This window comes from Hydra vulgaris, chromosome 02 (genome assembly GCF_038396675.1).
Source record: "Hydra vulgaris chromosome 02, alternate assembly HydraT2T_AEP".
Lineage (NCBI taxonomy): Eukaryota > Metazoa > Cnidaria > Hydrozoa > Anthoathecata > Hydridae > Hydra > Hydra vulgaris.
Genome location: NC_088921.1, coordinates 35,440,001 through 35,457,337, shown reverse-complemented (window position 1 = coordinate 35,457,337; position 17,337 = coordinate 35,440,001). Strand labels below are relative to the sequence as shown.

General features: G+C 29.3%; 1 protein-coding gene across 1 annotated transcript in view; it reads left to right on the top strand.

The window, feature by feature from the left end:
* The window catches only part of LOC100205691 (cdc42-interacting protein 4 homolog), a 64,047-nt gene that overhangs the window by 10,952 nt on the left and 35,758 nt on the right, over nt 1–17,337 (top strand). The window contains exon 3 of the mRNA XM_065790721.1: nt 6,143–6,187. Coding sequence (XP_065646793.1) covers nt 6,143–6,187 — 45 coding nt within the window. The remainder of the gene's footprint in view (nt 1–6,142; nt 6,188–17,337) is intronic.

The following is a 17,337-nucleotide window of genomic DNA, read 5'->3' as shown; positions in this document are numbered from 1 at the left end:
TTAATGACTTCAAACTGCTCATTCATTACGTTAGTGCAAAAGAAATCGACGTAGTGCTTTTTATACTTTATATTAGTGCTTTGATAATAGAATATCTTTAATAAAAAATCTTTTTTAAATATTTTATGAAAATAAAAAAATAATCCCGAGCTATTGGACGAGCGTTATTTTATACGCTCGTTATAAGCTGAACGAGCACAGTGTCACGAAATGACTTTTAATTCGAACCTCTTGTCCCGAGAAAACCCTTTGGAGGTTTGAGAGTACACATGTGTAGAATAACACTAGAGTTGGTTTTGAAATCTTTCATCATCGTCCAAGAAAGAAAAATCAGTTTAAAGTTTTTAATTTTATTGCTCAGAATAAAAATTTTACAAAAAAAGAATTTCTTTAAAAAAATCTTGTTCTCTATTATAACATATATATTTCTTCAACATATAATGTGTTTGCAACTCTAAACAAAGCAAAACCAAAAAAAATACATACAAACTATTCTTGAAAGACAAACAGTTTTCTACTTTCAGCTTTGAATTTCAAGCTGTGAAAAACATTAATGATTCTAGATACTTATACAAAATTATTCTACTCAATTGATTAAGAAGCAAGCCTTTATTAAACTCTTACATAGCATATGTAATTAATAACTCTAAATGTCTCTTCCACAAATAGAAATCAAAATAAATGTTTACTGTTATACTCGATCAAACAGTTTCGAAGATTCCTGGGATAATCTCGATGGATGGCTGGCCTCTTGAAACGTTGCCAATGAAGACTGAAGTTGTGGTGAAGTGACTCTGTGGCTTGCTCAGAAAAGATGCCCAGAGAGTGGTTGTGGCGATCAATAAACTGTGTCACATGGAAGAAAACAGCATGTGCTTTGGGGGTAACACTTGTGTTTGGAAGGTTGAGATAGGAAGCTTTAAACTCTTCAATAAGCTCACAGTAGTTCTGTTGGAGTGTATTCCCAAAGCAGGCATCAACAACAGCATCAAATTTTCTGAGGGTTTCAATAAATGGAAATGCCAAAAAGCAAGCATGCTTCTCTGCAAGTTGTTGAAGTGAGTCAACATTTCTCAAAAGCTTTCTACACTCATTGCCAGCAAATTGTCCTCCATGAAAAGGTTGTTGTTGAATGTTGATCATCTTTGGCCACTCATCTGCATTTTGCCAAACCTGACAGAGGTTCTTAAAGAGGTGGTTCACAACACCAATAAGAAGGTGAAGTTCTATAGGAGGAATAAAATCTAGGACAAGAGTATCATCAGAAAGTCTTATTATTGGCTGGTGAACAACATTTTGAAAGTCCTTTGCCTTTTTTGTTTGGGCACCAGCTGCTTGGAAGCCTTCAAAATCAGAACGAATGGAGCCAAATGTTCGAAGCTCACCACTGTGATGAAGATTCACCTGGTGTGACTCAATGTCACACCAGGTGCAAGGGTGTGCACTAGAGTGAGATTGCAAGCCACAAATTATGTTAGCAAGCTTCATGTCGCATGACAACACAAAAGACATTCTCTCTAAACACAGTTTATCCAGGATTTGTTTGACATTGTCATAGTTTTCAGAGACATTTTCTGCAATGGCCACCAAAAGTTGACGCTTCAATCCTGAGTCTTTGAAATTTTTAAAGAGAGGTTTCTTTGATGGAGGAGAAGTATCTGGTATTTCTAAGCTCATAATACCAAAAGAAACTTTCACGAACCCGCCTCCACCATCTATCCCCACCTTAATAAGCTGGTCTGACTGAGGGCCTCTGACTTCAGCAACAGTGTTTCTTAATGCCTCCATGTCATTGCAGTACACCAATAAATGTTTAGACTCTTGGCTAGTGCTTTTGGATGTATCAGTAATTTCTGAGGTGACAAAGAGGTCAGAAAGTTGCTTTCCAAGAGATTCAAACTTTTCTCTGAAATTTTTCTCCACAACACGCTGTGGAACTACTTTGTTTAGAGTTGAAGCAAGCATATTCATTCCTCTATTTGAAAGACCAATCTGGTTTTGAACTTGTACTAGATGTTGTGCAGTCAAGGTGGGTGTAGATGAAGGAAATAATTCTCTTTGTCGCGATGGACCTGCAAAAAATCACAGAAAGTTACCATTGTATCATTTCCGAAAATCATAGTGTATATTTTATTGCTATGCCCTTTGACAAAAGTTTTTTTTGTTTAAAAAGTACAGTTTTTACCTGGAGTTACTGGAAAGCGTCTTCCTACTCCTTGATTGAGACGGACAGTGCCATGGGGGGAAGGAACTTTGTTGGCAATTACAGAAACAGCCACTTTTTCTGCTGCTTTTTTGTCCTTTTCTGCAACTTTGAGTAAGTTCTGTCGTAACATTGCTTTAGTACAGACATGAGGGATGCCTCTTCCTATCAATGAAAAGCATGCTGAACATCTTTTCTCAACAATTGGCTGTTCTATAAGCTGACTGGCAGTGTTTGTTGCTCCACTTATCTGAGGGCTTCTGAATTTTGCTTTTCCCACACTACAAATCAAGCAATCACATGCTGATTCTCTTGTTGCAGGACGGATCTTTATGTTTTGATAGTCTGGCAAGAAAGGAAGTTGGACATCTCTCCCTTCACCTTTTCTTCTGAGACTTACTCGACAGTTTTCACAGATTCCAATTGGTACTCTTTGGTCTTCAAAGTTGATTCTTTGGCCCAAAATTTCTTGACTGCATTTAATCATAAAATCAGTCAGCTGCCTGTTAGCTTTGTTCATACAGAGAAAACAGACAGTTTTCCTGTTGTCTTCATGAGTTTTTGCTTGGTTAGGCATTTTGAAAAAAGACGCACACCTTGTTCTTTTAAAACGGTTTCTAAACTGTTTGCAGGTTTTTCCCGGAGTTTTTTAGTTAATTATTTTTTTGCTAAAATATTTTGTATGTACTATTTGTAAAACAAATAACCAAAATTGACAGTTTTTTTGAGAAAGAAAAAAAAACTCTTAGTTTATTGACCTTATTAAATAAGCATAAAATTAAAAACTTTAAACTGATTTTTCTTTCTCGGACGATGATGAAAGATTTCAAAACCAACTCTAGTGTAATTCTACACATGTGTACTCTCAAACCTCCAAAGGGTTTTCTCGGGACAAGAGGTTCGAATTAAAAGTCATTTCGTGACACAGTGCGAGCGCTGTTTATTGCGTCTAGAATGTTTGAAAATACCGTTTACGGGCGCGTTTTACGAGCCCTCGCTTTATCACAAGCCCTGTGCTTACCAATAGTTGTTTATCAAAAATATTGCCCACATATATTAGCTCAACATTTTTTTTTCCTTAGAAAAAAAGTGTTTATTTTACAGGAAGATTTGTTTGAAAATAGCACTCTTTGTATAATACTTTGTCTGAGTAATAAAGCTGTTTAATTTCTTAGTTAGCATTAGGGATTGCAATATGGTACACTTTTAAATTTTTTTTTAATTTTTTAGATTTAGTAAGAAATAATGAAAATACATTAGGTTTCACGGTAAATGAAAAAAAAATATTTTAATTGAAGAAAAAAAAAATCAAAGGCGATAATCTTCATTTAATTACAATTTTTATTTTGTCAAGTCTCCAGTTGAACTAAAATGTTAGCGCGAATGTTTTTTTATAAGGGAGAAAACCCCATCTAATTGTGTAGTTCTGTAAATAAAAACTGTTTGTGTTTAAAAAACTCTGCAGTAATTACATTTAAATCTCTTTAGGAAATTCATCCATAAACAAGTGACCCTCATTAAATAAAAAATAACCATAAAATGAATGTTTTAAAGAAGAAGAAAATTCAAGACTTGTCAAAATTCTTTCTTATAAAAAAAACAACATGAAAATACTTTATATTAAGAAGACAATCGTTTTTGAAACGCTAAACATGAAAACTGCTTATGTTAATTAGCAATTAATAATAATGTTGTTAACTCTAGTGTGCAGCTGTTTAAACGGAATATTTAAAACTAAGATGACAATTATGAAACACTACTATAAAAATTACTAATGTTACATAAAACAAAGTTTCCACTAAATATATATATTTTTTAAGAAACTTATCATCGGAAAAAAAACGCAGACGCGCAATTAAATTTTTTATAATTCATTCATTTATTGTAATTTGCAGCAAAAATTTATAAGAAAATAAATACAAAGATTTAAAGAAGCTACAGCTACAGTTGAAAAAAAAATTTCTTAGTTAAATAAGACAATTATTATAGATAAGATTAGATTGTATTATTATCCATATTGTTGGATACTAACAGCGTGCCTCCCAACAAATTATGTAACAGTATACAACATCAACTATATAATTTATATTAAATAATAATAAGATGTGCAACTATATAATTTATATTAAAAAATAATAAGATGTGCAGTCAATGCTGACTTTTCAAAATTGAGTGAGTTAATTTTACTTTTAAAGATGGTAATATTATCGGCATTAACAACATCGAAAGGCAACTGATTCTAAAAGGTTGACAATTTGGTAAGGAAAACTATATTTATGAATATCTAATTGACAACATTGTTTGGATAACATTTCGTTGAGATATTTTAACTTGAGTCGTTAAATTTTAGTTGACTCTATATTTTTGCTACATTAAAAATACAGGTATGTTCAAATTTAATTAATAATTACTCAAGACTGGTTAACCTAATGAGTTCCAATTATATACCATTCAATAGAGAATCAATTGATTGAGACATTTAATATGCTTTTAATCGTATTAATTAGTGTTGGTTTCAAAGATAATTGTGAAAAAGACAAAAAATTTTACACAAACAAAGTAGTGAATCTATATTTATGCATCCCACTGTATTTAGTGAAGGCTATTACTAATATACTAGGATCGCAAGAATTAAAGCGTTTTAAAATAAGTTATGCTCTGGTATTAGCTGCATGGATAATGTTTGAAATATGTTTTTTATAGTTAAGGTGAAAATCTAGAGTTACACCGAGATCTTTGGAATTAGAAGACCAAGCTGAAATATGATCTCCTGAGTTATAGTTAAAGTTTACATTTCTCAATAATACAGGCACAATCCTATGAATAAAACACTTGCTGTAAGAAATTGGTAGTTGTTATGCTTCTGACCAAAGCACAATGTTGTAAAGAGCATTATCTAAGTGGTGGCTACGAACCCTAATGCAAAATAAACTATATAACTTGACGTCATCGACTTGAATGAGCTTCATGCTGATGACATTTACTATATTATTATAAATTATTATTAAAATGATGTATTCAATATTTTTATTAAAATTACCATAAAATAAGAACAGTCATTTATGAAAAAAGGATTTTTACCACCAGTAAAATGGAAGTATTCTAACTAAGTGAAGCAAAAAAATTAATATATATAGTTTACATCATATTTAATATTCGTCAGTGAACATATTAAAGTAGCATATCGTAAACAATGAAAATATGTTGAGAGCATTATCAAAACTTAAATGATTTTATGAAATTAGTTTTAGAGAGAATAAAACAGCAATATTCGAAAAAAGAAATAAAGACAAAATAGAAAATCTAAATAAAATAAGCTAAAAATTTAAATATTAAAAAAAGAAAAATATTTTTCATAAGAATAATATATCTAAACACTTTACCATTTTTGTTTTCTTATTTTTAAGGCGTTTGTTATTTTCCACTACCAAAATTAATACAAGTTGAAGAAAAAAGCAGATGAGAATATAACGAAAATAAAAACATTTTTTGATATGCAATTTTTTCGCAACTTTTTTCAGTCAATATATTAAGGAAATACTTTATAATTTGCACAAGAAATATCGACAAATTTCAAATTAGTTTGTTTCCTGATAAACTATTGTTATTGATGACACTCCAAATGCTTGAAGGCTTGCATCCTGATTTTTGTCAAATCTTTTTTTTTGAAACTCCGGTTTTTTTTAACCAGCAAGAATTCATTTTGGGAAGTCAAAATAGCAATTATCAATTATTGGTGCTTAATCCATTTAATTTTTTCCCCTTATGTCACTGTTTTTATAACTATTGATGGTTTCTTGACAAAATGAAATTATTTCTTGACTATTTCTTGAAATTATTTCTTGAAAAAATGTTACCCTTATATGTTTTACAAACAGTTATTTAGGTCTTTGAATTTTTAAGTTTCTTTTTTTCATGTTTTTTTTTTCATGTTTTTAGGAGGCTTGTAAAGCAATATCAGTTTCGTAAAAAAGAAGACCTTCCGTGAGTATATATTTTCAAATGTTTGAAAATAAAACAATTTACAAAATAAAATGTTTAAAATCCATTTTATATTCTGATAAATAATAAATCTCTTTCTAAAATATTAAGAGACTTCACATAGATTAATTTATATTTTTGAGGTATTATTACCAAATTTTTACCTGTTAATTGACTTATTTTTATATTACCAGAATTTGCCTGTCTACCTGTTTGAAGGTAAAGAGCATTTTTAAGCTCAAGGGAGTTAAATTAACTTGTAAAATAAGTTAATAAACTTGTTACTAACTGAAACTTCTGTTAGTTTTATGCGTGTAATTTTTTAAAGTGTATGTACAATAAATTGTAATAGGTTGTCCAGCTTTGAGATCTAGTTTTCTTGTCAAACTAATCACCACACCAACTTTATTTTTTACTAATGAGGTGACATACCTGAAGATTTAATCCATATAGTTCTGCTTACCAGGTTACAAAGGTCTGTATTTATATCTTCTACGCTTAAATAAATTCTGCTTTCTCCTGGTAGTTAGTGAAACACATTTTTCTCAATACCATGTGTCAAGACCACACATTTACTAAAACCTTTTTAAGCATCTCTAAATTTCTTGTTAAAAATAGATTTTTAAGTAAATGCTGCGCTTGGATTTCAGTTGATTCTCACAAATGACTTTTAGCCTCAAGTAAAGTATCACTACTGAAGTTATGAATGCAAATGAAAAAAAGCGAAGCCTTGTGACAACACTTTAAAAAAATTGATTTATGTAAAGTATTTCATTTATTATTTTATGTTTATATTTCAATAAAATTATTTATTAGTCACAGAGTTGCTCATGTCTCAGTGCTAAAATATAATTCTGTCATAAGCCAAATTTTTTAAGAGGCAGAAGCTATTAGTGTTAAAATTATTTGGAGGTAAGAAGATACCTCTAGTGGCTTCTTCCCAATTGAAATTGGCTGTCAAAATCTAGGTAGAATATTTAGCTTTTGCCAAAAATTACCTATTGTCTATTGCTCTATGTGCTGTAAATATAAATACATTTAATGGTTTTACATAAAAATATTCCCACTTAATAAAGAGGTTTAAAAAAAAACAACAGAAAACATCAAAATATTTTACACTAGTTAAATGTTTAGACTATTGGCTGAATAGCATTGTTAGAAAACTTGATAATAAATGATAATAATCTGGAAGAAAAGTTTGATTATTTTAAAAACTTTAACTACATTTTATTAAAGACTTATAAACAGACTGACATGAAAAGAACAAATCATTTCCTGATAACAAAATCTACTCTTTACAGTTTAAGCAATACATTTTCTTACATCATCTGTTAGATTGTAATCTGTAATTTTTCTTTTTTTTACTTTTTTAAACAAGAATAAGATTTGTCAATTAATTGCAAATTTTTTTAAAAATTTTAAAATAAAGTTTGAAAAAAAGTTTTAACAATTATGTATAATTTATAAAACATTTTGTCAAAATTTGTTTTGTATTAATATTTGCTTGCATATCACTAGCATAACTAGTATTGCATGATATGCCATTCCATATAAGCATAGAGATCTTTTGTCTTCTTGATAGCTTTTTTGTGTTAATTGCGGGGAAAAAAAAATTAACATGGAATCTCTAACTCTTGTGCAAATGCATACCAATAGTAACTACAATCCGGAACAAACTTTCTAGCCCTACAGATTTATGCTTAAGCCGCAAAATTTATCTATACTCTGCCTACAAAAGAGAGTTATTTATTGTTACTTTAAAGGATTGGTTGCTCACATCTTAAAGAATTAGATTACTTCCATGATTTAAAAGTAAATATACTTTATATCCATATTGGTAATTATAATTAGTCAGTTATGTAATGTACGTATGTGTGTGTGTGTGTGTCTATATATATATATATATATATATATATATATATATATATATATATATATACACATATATCAGTCTTCTCTGTCACACATATATACAGGCCTTGTTTTAAAGCGCTACGCATATTTATGTATGCCTTAAGCGATTTTACGTAAGCAGTAAGTGGTTTTGGTTAAGCAATTTTTTATCATTTTTTCAACATTTAAATTATTTTATAAGTGGTATGATGAAACAATTAATTTTTAAAAGAAATCACTTTAACATTTAAGTGACAATTATGTAAAAATATTTTTTTTTAAAGTTTGAATGACAATTATGTTAGATATAAGCGCTATTTACTAATGAAAAAAACTCAAATAAAATAAAAAATTTCATTTTATTTTGATTTTATTTTATTGTAATGATTGATTTTTAAAGCAGGAAGCATAAAAACAGTTTAATTCTGATAAAAAAATTATGATTCAATTTAAAACTAATTTAATAAAAATATATAATTTTATTCTGATTAAAAAAGTATATAATTTAATTTAGATTTAAAAAATTTTCAATTTAATTTTGATTTAAAAAATTTATTTAAGTTTATTAAAATTAAAGTTGTTGCTTGGGTTTAGCTTAACTGTCAAATCTATTTTAAAATGTTACTGAATATTCTTCAATATTTAAATTTTATTTGTTCTTAAAAAAAAAATCAGCTTATTTTTATCGCAATTATTTTTTAGGTTTTCCTTCCTTAACATTTTTTTTTTTTTTACTCGAAAGTAAATTTTAAATAAATGGCTGCATCAAAAATTTGTTAAAAAACTTTTTTATTTATAATGCAAGTTAAATTGCAGCGATTATTTTTTAATAAATTATATATACAGCGATATAATTTTAATAATAAACTAATAAACTTTTAACAAATAAAGTAAATAAATTATCGTAATTTTTTTATTAATTACTAGCTAATTTTTTTTAAATAAAAAATCATTTGTAGTTGCAAAGCCGTAATTATAAATTTAAGAAATAATCATTTTAAAAATTCAAAAATTTAACATATTTTAGTTCATTTATGCATATGTCGAGAAAATAAAGAAATTTGTTAATATCAAATATTTTTTTAAATGTAATATTAAATTTAATTATTTGATATTAAAAAACTATAAAAGAAAATAAATATTCCCTTATATAGTAATAATAAAAAAGTTATATATTTAACTCGTTTTGGGGTAATTAATATTATTGCAGTAATTTAAAAAAGTTAATGTCTTTAAAAAATAAGAAAATAAAGAGATTTTTATGTCGTTAAATTCACATTAGGCTTTTGCATTAAGCATTTTTTATTTAAAACAAGGCCGATATATATATATATATATATATATATATATATATATATATATACATATATATATATATATATATATATATATATATATATATATATATATATATATATATATATATATATATATATATATATATATATATATATATATATATATATAGATATATCAGTCTTCTCGGTTTAGCCTGCGCTTTCTCACCTAAGTCTTTTTGCACTTGCCTACATTGCCTGCAAAAACTTTAGTGAGCACATAAAAAAATGCCTTTCTTTTTTTACCAGTTTTTTTAAAATTTTTTATTTAGTATTTGTTCAAAACATTCTTCTTGCTATTTTTATTTTAGTTTAAATAACAGGAAGAAAATAAACTTTTTATATCGTGCAGGCTAACTTCAAAATGACCATGTTGCCAGCACTTTTTTGTGTGTTGGAATTGAATTTCAAACATAGAAGACTGATATATATATATATATATATATATATATATATATATATATATATATATATATATATATATATATATATATATATATATATATATATATATATATTAGGGCCCTGTGAATCGTTTCAATTAGATTTGCGAATCAAATGTCGCTTTGATTCAAGATTCGATTCGAAAAAAATGATTCGAGTTTTTCGAATCATTCTTTTATTCAAATTAATTTATGTTTTCATATAAACGGCATTAAAAAGTTTTCAAAATATCAATATTTATGTTAGAAAGTTCAGCGGTGTAGTAATTTTGGAACGTAAACATACTTTTCATTAAAATTAATTGTCGATTAGGGATTTAAACAGAGCAGAACGCAAATTAGTAACGCAAAAGTTAGCTTTTATTTTTTGCATTGTTAATGTTTGACTTCGCTTTCACTAAAGTAATTTTAAATTCAATACTTTTTGTTTGTGCTACATCAAGCTATTTTTGCATCAAGCTATAAAATGACTTCTAAAAAATCGACAGTTAAAGAATTCTTTGAAAAAAAAGGAGTATTCTGGCAATGCAAACAAGAGAATTGCAACAAAAAGTATTCTGTTCAGAAAACTGGAACTTTATCTCATCTATGGAACCATTTAAAACGTGACCATATAAAACTACACGTAGAAGCAACAAAAAAGTGCACATCTGCTACTAAAAGAAAAAAGAAATCCGATAACACAATCGAGCAATCATCAAGTTCCTCGTTAAATTCGTATTTTATTTGACCTCCAATAGATACAGTTATTAAAAAAACTACAATCGTGCAGTGCTTAGATTTATAATTGAAGATGGAAGATCATTTGAGACAACTTCTGGATCTGGCTTTATTAATCTGTGCTCGGTGCTTACTCAAGGTCAATATCATCCACCACACCCAACCACTTTATCTCGAAATTTAGGTGATATGGTCGATGATTTATATATTAACTTCCAACAAAGTATAAAAAGCCAGATTATCTCCAAACCTAGCATCACTTTTGATCACTTTAAAGCCAACAATGGTGATAACTTGTCACTTTATTTCATCCTCTTGGGTTTTAGAATCATGCTGTTTATCAGTTGTTTATCAGTTGTAATAAATGCTTGTCACAAAGCTACTTCCACTGAAGAAATTTTAAGAAATGTGCTGTCAAAATTTGACTTGACTTCAGATAATATTTTCCGAGCTACAACCGATACTACTCCTAGTATGCCATGCACACTCAAACTTTTTGGGATTGATTGGCTAGGCTGTTGTGCTCATAAACTCCAACTTTGTGTGAAATCAGCTATACACAACCAACCAAATCTTATTACATTAGTCAGCAAGGCTCATAAAATAGTAGGATTTTTTCACTCATCATCAGTTGGACAGGCAGCTCTCAAAAAGTATCAGATTTCTCAAGGAAACCTGAGTCAAAGTTTCCAATGGATGTGGAAACGCGCTTTAACAGCACTTCTAACTTATTGGAATGGATTTTTAAAAATCATGGTTCTATAGAAATTGCTCTAGTTGAGTGTTCAAGAGGGATAGGTAAATTTGTTGACGATCTTACTACGCAGTTGGAAATGAGGTTTGATTTAAGTGAAGATGTTTTTCTTGCCGCTACTTTCTTAGATCCTCGATTTAAATCAGCAATGTTTACTTTGGCAGAGATACAAATCGTAAGATCTTATCTAATGACATCTGAAAAAAAATACGATTTAAATATTATTATGATTCCCGCTGAAATTCAACTCGAAGTAGCAAATTTGTCATCTGAAGCAAATGGGTTTTTTGATAAAATGTTTGAACATATCACTAAAAATCGTACTCTACCCGAGAAAAGAACTTTAGATCAGCAATTAAATTTTGAAACTACTGCATACATCGAAGAGAAAACGTTGGAACGTTCAGATTGTTTTATTTTCTACTGGAAAAACAAACGTAACATTTTCCCTTTATTATCCAAAGTTGCAATTGATTTTCTTGCTGTTTAAGCTACAAATTGTTTGTCTGAAAGAGTTAACTCTGTGGGAGGTGGAGTGATCGACAGTAAACGCAATAGTCTTTCCGAGCAAAATGCGGAACGGTTAATTTGGGCTAGAAGTAACAAAAAGAGTTTGTTCATATAACATTCAAATTTTGTAATATTTTGTATAGTATACATAAAAATAAGATAAAAAACTTAAATTTCTTTAAACTAGTGGTTCGATTTGTGATTCGATTCGTGATTCGATTCAATTTGCAAATCAAGACCTGCTTCGATTCGAAACTAAAAATGCCGATTTGCAGGGCCCTAATATATATACATATATCAGGCCTCAACATGTAATTATAAATGCGTGAGTGGGGAAAAGCTCTCCTAAGACGAACATGGCAAGCCATGCGAGCTGCTCCTCTAAACAGTTTCTTATGAGATCTTTTGGTTTTTGCACAAGCTATTTGTTTGTATTTGCTTATTAAATACAAAATTTGATTTTATACTTGTTACAAGTATATGTTTGTAACATTAATTTTACAAGAATATACACATACAAATATTCATTTATTGCGCCGTGAAAAAATTCTTTAGACAAGCGTTGTCTTGAGGTTTTCACATAAGCTATCCATTTATTTATTAACAACATTACTTATTTGATAAAAACTTTGACAAGAGCTATAAAAGTTTTTACTGCTTATGAAAAATGTTTTTATTTTCTTATTGTAATAGAATGCAGGCATTTTAAGAATTATTACAACAATTAAAAATTCCATAATAAAAGGGAATAATATATCAAAGTAATTATGATATAAAATATATAATTATATAAAAAAATTATTATTATGCAATAATTTAGAATGTAATCAGTTAAATAATTTTATATTTTATCAATATAATTTAGAGTGTAATTTTATATTTATTTGTTAGTCTAATCTAATCAAAAACATTTGCATTTATATTGGCAGACTTTTTTAACTTCATTTTTTTTTTTTGCAACAACCGTACCTTTTAAAAAGCATTGCAGTTTATTATGTAATTAATTTTTATACAAACTTTGTGTTTTTCATTTTTGTTATATTCGTAATCATACTTTTGGGAGAAAAAGTTATACTTTTGCGAGAGCCGTAAATTGCTCCCATAAACCATTTTAGGGGAGAATGTGGGCAAGAATGAGAGCTAAAGCTCTTGCTTCCTGCTGAGGCCTGATATATAGTTAGGGTTTTAAAAATTTACGGCAAAATAAAGCTATATGAAGCTACAGAGAATAAAACAGCAATACACCAAGAAAGGAAAAGAATACTATATAAAATAGAAAATCAAATGTTTTTGCTAAACTTACAAACTACTGTTTTTATTAATGCACAGGAGAAATGTGCGAGAAAATTAATTGCTATTTATTTGTAAAAAGTGTATATATATATATATATATATATATATATATATATATATATATATATATATATATATATATATATATATATATATATATATTTAAGCAAGTTTTTTCATATAAAATAATAAAATTTTCTAGTAATTCGTATTAATGTTGGAAATTGAGTAATATAAAGGAAACAATTTCAGACAGACATCAAATGTGATAAATGCATTTATAAATGAAATCATGCTATTCTTTTATTTAATTTCTACTGTCATTACAAAATTTAATAATTTATTTAACATAATAAAAGGGGAGTTTTAAAAAGAAAAAATCAGATCAGAATTAGAAGTAAAGACACCTTGTAGCAGCAGGCTATAAGATAGTCCATGTAGCAACACTTTTGCACATTTTCTACAGTAAAAAAATAAAAATAAAAACATTCAGAATGTTTTTTTTTTGTGTGTTTTTTTTTAAAAAAAAACACATTCATTATGTCCTTAAAAATATTCAGTATGTTTTTAAAAATATTATAGTCTTTTAATTTGCTTTTATGTGGTTTTTTAAAAAAACAAGAAATTTAATTAGTTATCTCAATTAGATTAATGCCTTTTGACATAATCTGACCTTAATTTTGACTTGTTAGATGTCATAGAGTAGTTAAGTGCTGTTTAAGTTAGTTAAGTGCTGTTTTATAACCAAAATGGTAAGTGTAAAATCTTTACTATCGTTATATATTTATATATATATATATATATATATATATATATATATATATATATATATATATATATATATATATATATATATATATATATATATATATATATGTATGTATGTATGTATGTATGTATGTATGTATGTATGTATGTATATTAAGGTGTCTCAAAAAATTTTTTTTTTTGAAAATCAAAATGTGGAAAAGTTCAATCGTTATCATTATGTATTAGTACCTTATAGTAAAAATTTCAGCCTCCCAAATCAACTCTAAGGTAAAGAAGGTGGTTTTAGACAATTTCTATATAATATAATTTTTCCTGAATATTATATTTTAAAGTTCCGAACATAGATAGTTTTAAATTAAAAACACTCACAAAACACTGGTTTCGATTTAAAATATATCTAATAAAATAAGGAAGTTACAGATTTTGTGTGACAATTTTATTTCAGATAATAATTCTAAATTGAGTTGAAAAGCAACAAAAACATGATGATACATGTTTTTGTTTTTACGGACAACCTAGAAAATAATAAATAAAATTAAAAAAGCAGGTTATTTTGTAAAATAATTAAATAATAATAAGCAATAAAATTCCTCGTATTTGAAATTAATAGTTTATTTTATTGAATAAAATGATATGGAAATACTTTAAAAAATTTTGCAGACATTGTGTAGCATGCGCGTACATTGGGTGGGGTAAGTGGTTGTTAGGTGTAAATTGTTAAATGCAATTGACTTCCTTTTTTTGTTATTAAAAATGAGCATGATGTGTGTTTGCTATTCTAAAATGCCTAATTTTTCAAAAACGACCCCCTCCCACTAACAATTTACACACTACATGTCTGTATAATAATGTTTAGTAATTACCTGAAGAGTATCCTGAAGTCTATCCTAGTTATGTGTCCTTCCAATAAAGTCTTGGATCAGCTTTATGTGACGTTCTGCCCTATCATTTATCACTGCAAGCTGATTTGCACAAGCAGAAAACTTGACAAATGACTTAGGGGCTCTCTCACTTTCGCAAGCTGCTATACCTTTCTCCCTCTACAGCAAAAGTTCTTCCTTCGTGATTTCTAGGAGAAAAAACAGAAGATAACTTTGCTCAGTGACAAAATCATCAAGAGATGACATTAGAACAACAACTGGCTGGATTCCAGGTTTCTCAAGCACCATATATTCTTTTTCTGGAACGGCAAAAGACAACAATTTGCTAAGGATGTTGTTCTTAGCGTATGTATCTAGATCACTGTCAGCAAGAGACAAAACTACAAGCTGGGGAGCTAGATACCAAGTGTGCCGTAGAAGGCTTTTGTTGAGAACTTTCCCAATCTCTGCATAGGCTTTGTAATCATCTGACATTTGGAGCTGGTAAGCTATCTTAAAAGCTCTTAGGTCATTTGAAGGAGCTTGAGTTGCCATAGGACTTTTCAGAAAGAATAGACCATGGAAAAACACAATATAATATGTAGCAGTGTTTATGTTCTTGAGAGTAGCAGGCTCTACTGTTTTTGAATCATTCGGATGATAGTTCTGTGTCATCTGCAGAACAAGAAGGTAAAGACTCATAAACCTGGCCTCATGGTGAGCTCCCAGCTGCCTAAAGAAGAAATTAGATATACCTGCAACCAGGAAGTAAGCCAGCAGCTGGCAAAGATACTTGTAGTCTCCTGTTTGGAAAGTGTTTCTCTGAAGTGCTGTGGTACAAAATTCTTTAGTTTCAACTGCAAATTGGTGCAAAAGAGTACCTGGTCTAAATGCATCCTGAGACCATTCAAATTTGACAATTCTTTCAAGTTTATTAACTTCTCTATGTATTTGCGGCCATAGCTTCTGAAGTAAAACATAGAGGTGTTTACTTGGACTTTTTGTTGTACCAAAAACAAGTTCCATGATATAAGACACATGTCTCTCATATATGTGATGTCTGCACATTAGCCAGAGAACAGGCCTCCCCAATGCATGAAGAATAACATTTCTAATAGCTCCATTGTTTTTTCCTGTGTTGCTAGCTGTGGTGTCAACACACACCCCAATAACTTGATCTGATAGCTCATAGTATTCGAGGATACTTTGAATGGCTACAGCTTGGTCGCTTCCCTTGGAGCTTTTAATTTTCAAAATATCAAGCAGAAAATCTTAAGGGTCAACTTCAGGAGAAGAAACAATAATAGCTATCCTCTCATGACTTGTGGAAATTGCTTCTTTACTGGTGTACTGTCTTACAATTTTAGTATCAAAGTGAATCACTAGCTTTAAGCCTCTTACTTTGTCCATGTTCTGCTCTTGGATGACCTGGGCTTCTGACTCTACTACAATGTGTGCTTTCCTAGTCAGAGTTGATCTTGAGATCTTCAACTCCTCAATGTTAATACCGCCAGCTTTATAAAGAGATGTCAATAAACAGGTTCCTGGTCGAACACCAATACCATATCTTGTCATGATTGGGATCCAATTGTTAAAGAGTTCGTCCATACTTAGCTGAAGACTAACTTTTATTTCCTCTGAAATCTTTTGGGTCTTTGTAGGAGGCATAAAAGCTTCGTCAGCATCTGGAAGGCTATCACTGTCTGTGTACCAGAAAACTTCAAACTCTCTTTGTTCTACTTCTTCTACCTTTCTTTTATTTTTTTCTTCTTGATTTCTGAGCTTTTCATTTGTGAGCGCATTTTTTCTTCCATTATTCTTATTTTCTCCAAAGCCAAACAAGCATTTTTTTGAAATGTGTTATCAATACCCTCCATTGACCATGCGTCCTTTGAGACAGTGCTTTAGAAATTCAATGTCCTCTTTTTGAGCCTCTCTGTTCCTTAATGGATCACTCTTTATCAAGTTAAAGATGTTGGCCTTATGAATTGGAAATAAAAAGTTGCTTTCATTTAGAAAGTTGTTTACTTTCTTGCAGTAGCTTTCTTCTGGTAGACTTAGAGTCTTGAGTCTTTTTAGAGATTGGTACTCATTGATCTTGTTGGTAATTTTGTTTCGAATTTGCTGCTCTGTGAGTATGAAATTGTTGTCGAATCCAGCTTTGCCCCACAAGTTTACTAGTTCTCTCAAAATGCAAACCACCTCTGACTGTCTGTCGCCAATTCTCTTCACACATTCCTTCAGCTAACTTGCTGCATTTCAGATAACTTTTTCCAGAAGCAAGGGCACATCCAACTTTACAGTTCATCTTGGTAGTGCTAAGAAAATGCCAAATGGTTAAGTAAAAACAAACAGATAAAGTTCAGAAATTTTTTAGACGTTACCTAGTTTCTTTTCTAATGTTGAGCCAGTAAAACCTTCTGAGCATTTCTCCAGTCATTGGAAGTTGATTTGGAGCAAAGCTTTGCAGTGGAAAGCCTAACAAATAAAACTGTTTACGCTTTCTTGCAGCCTGTCTCAAATATTCAGCTGGCTCTAGTATTGTATTGTGGCATTTTTTTCCTGAAGCCAT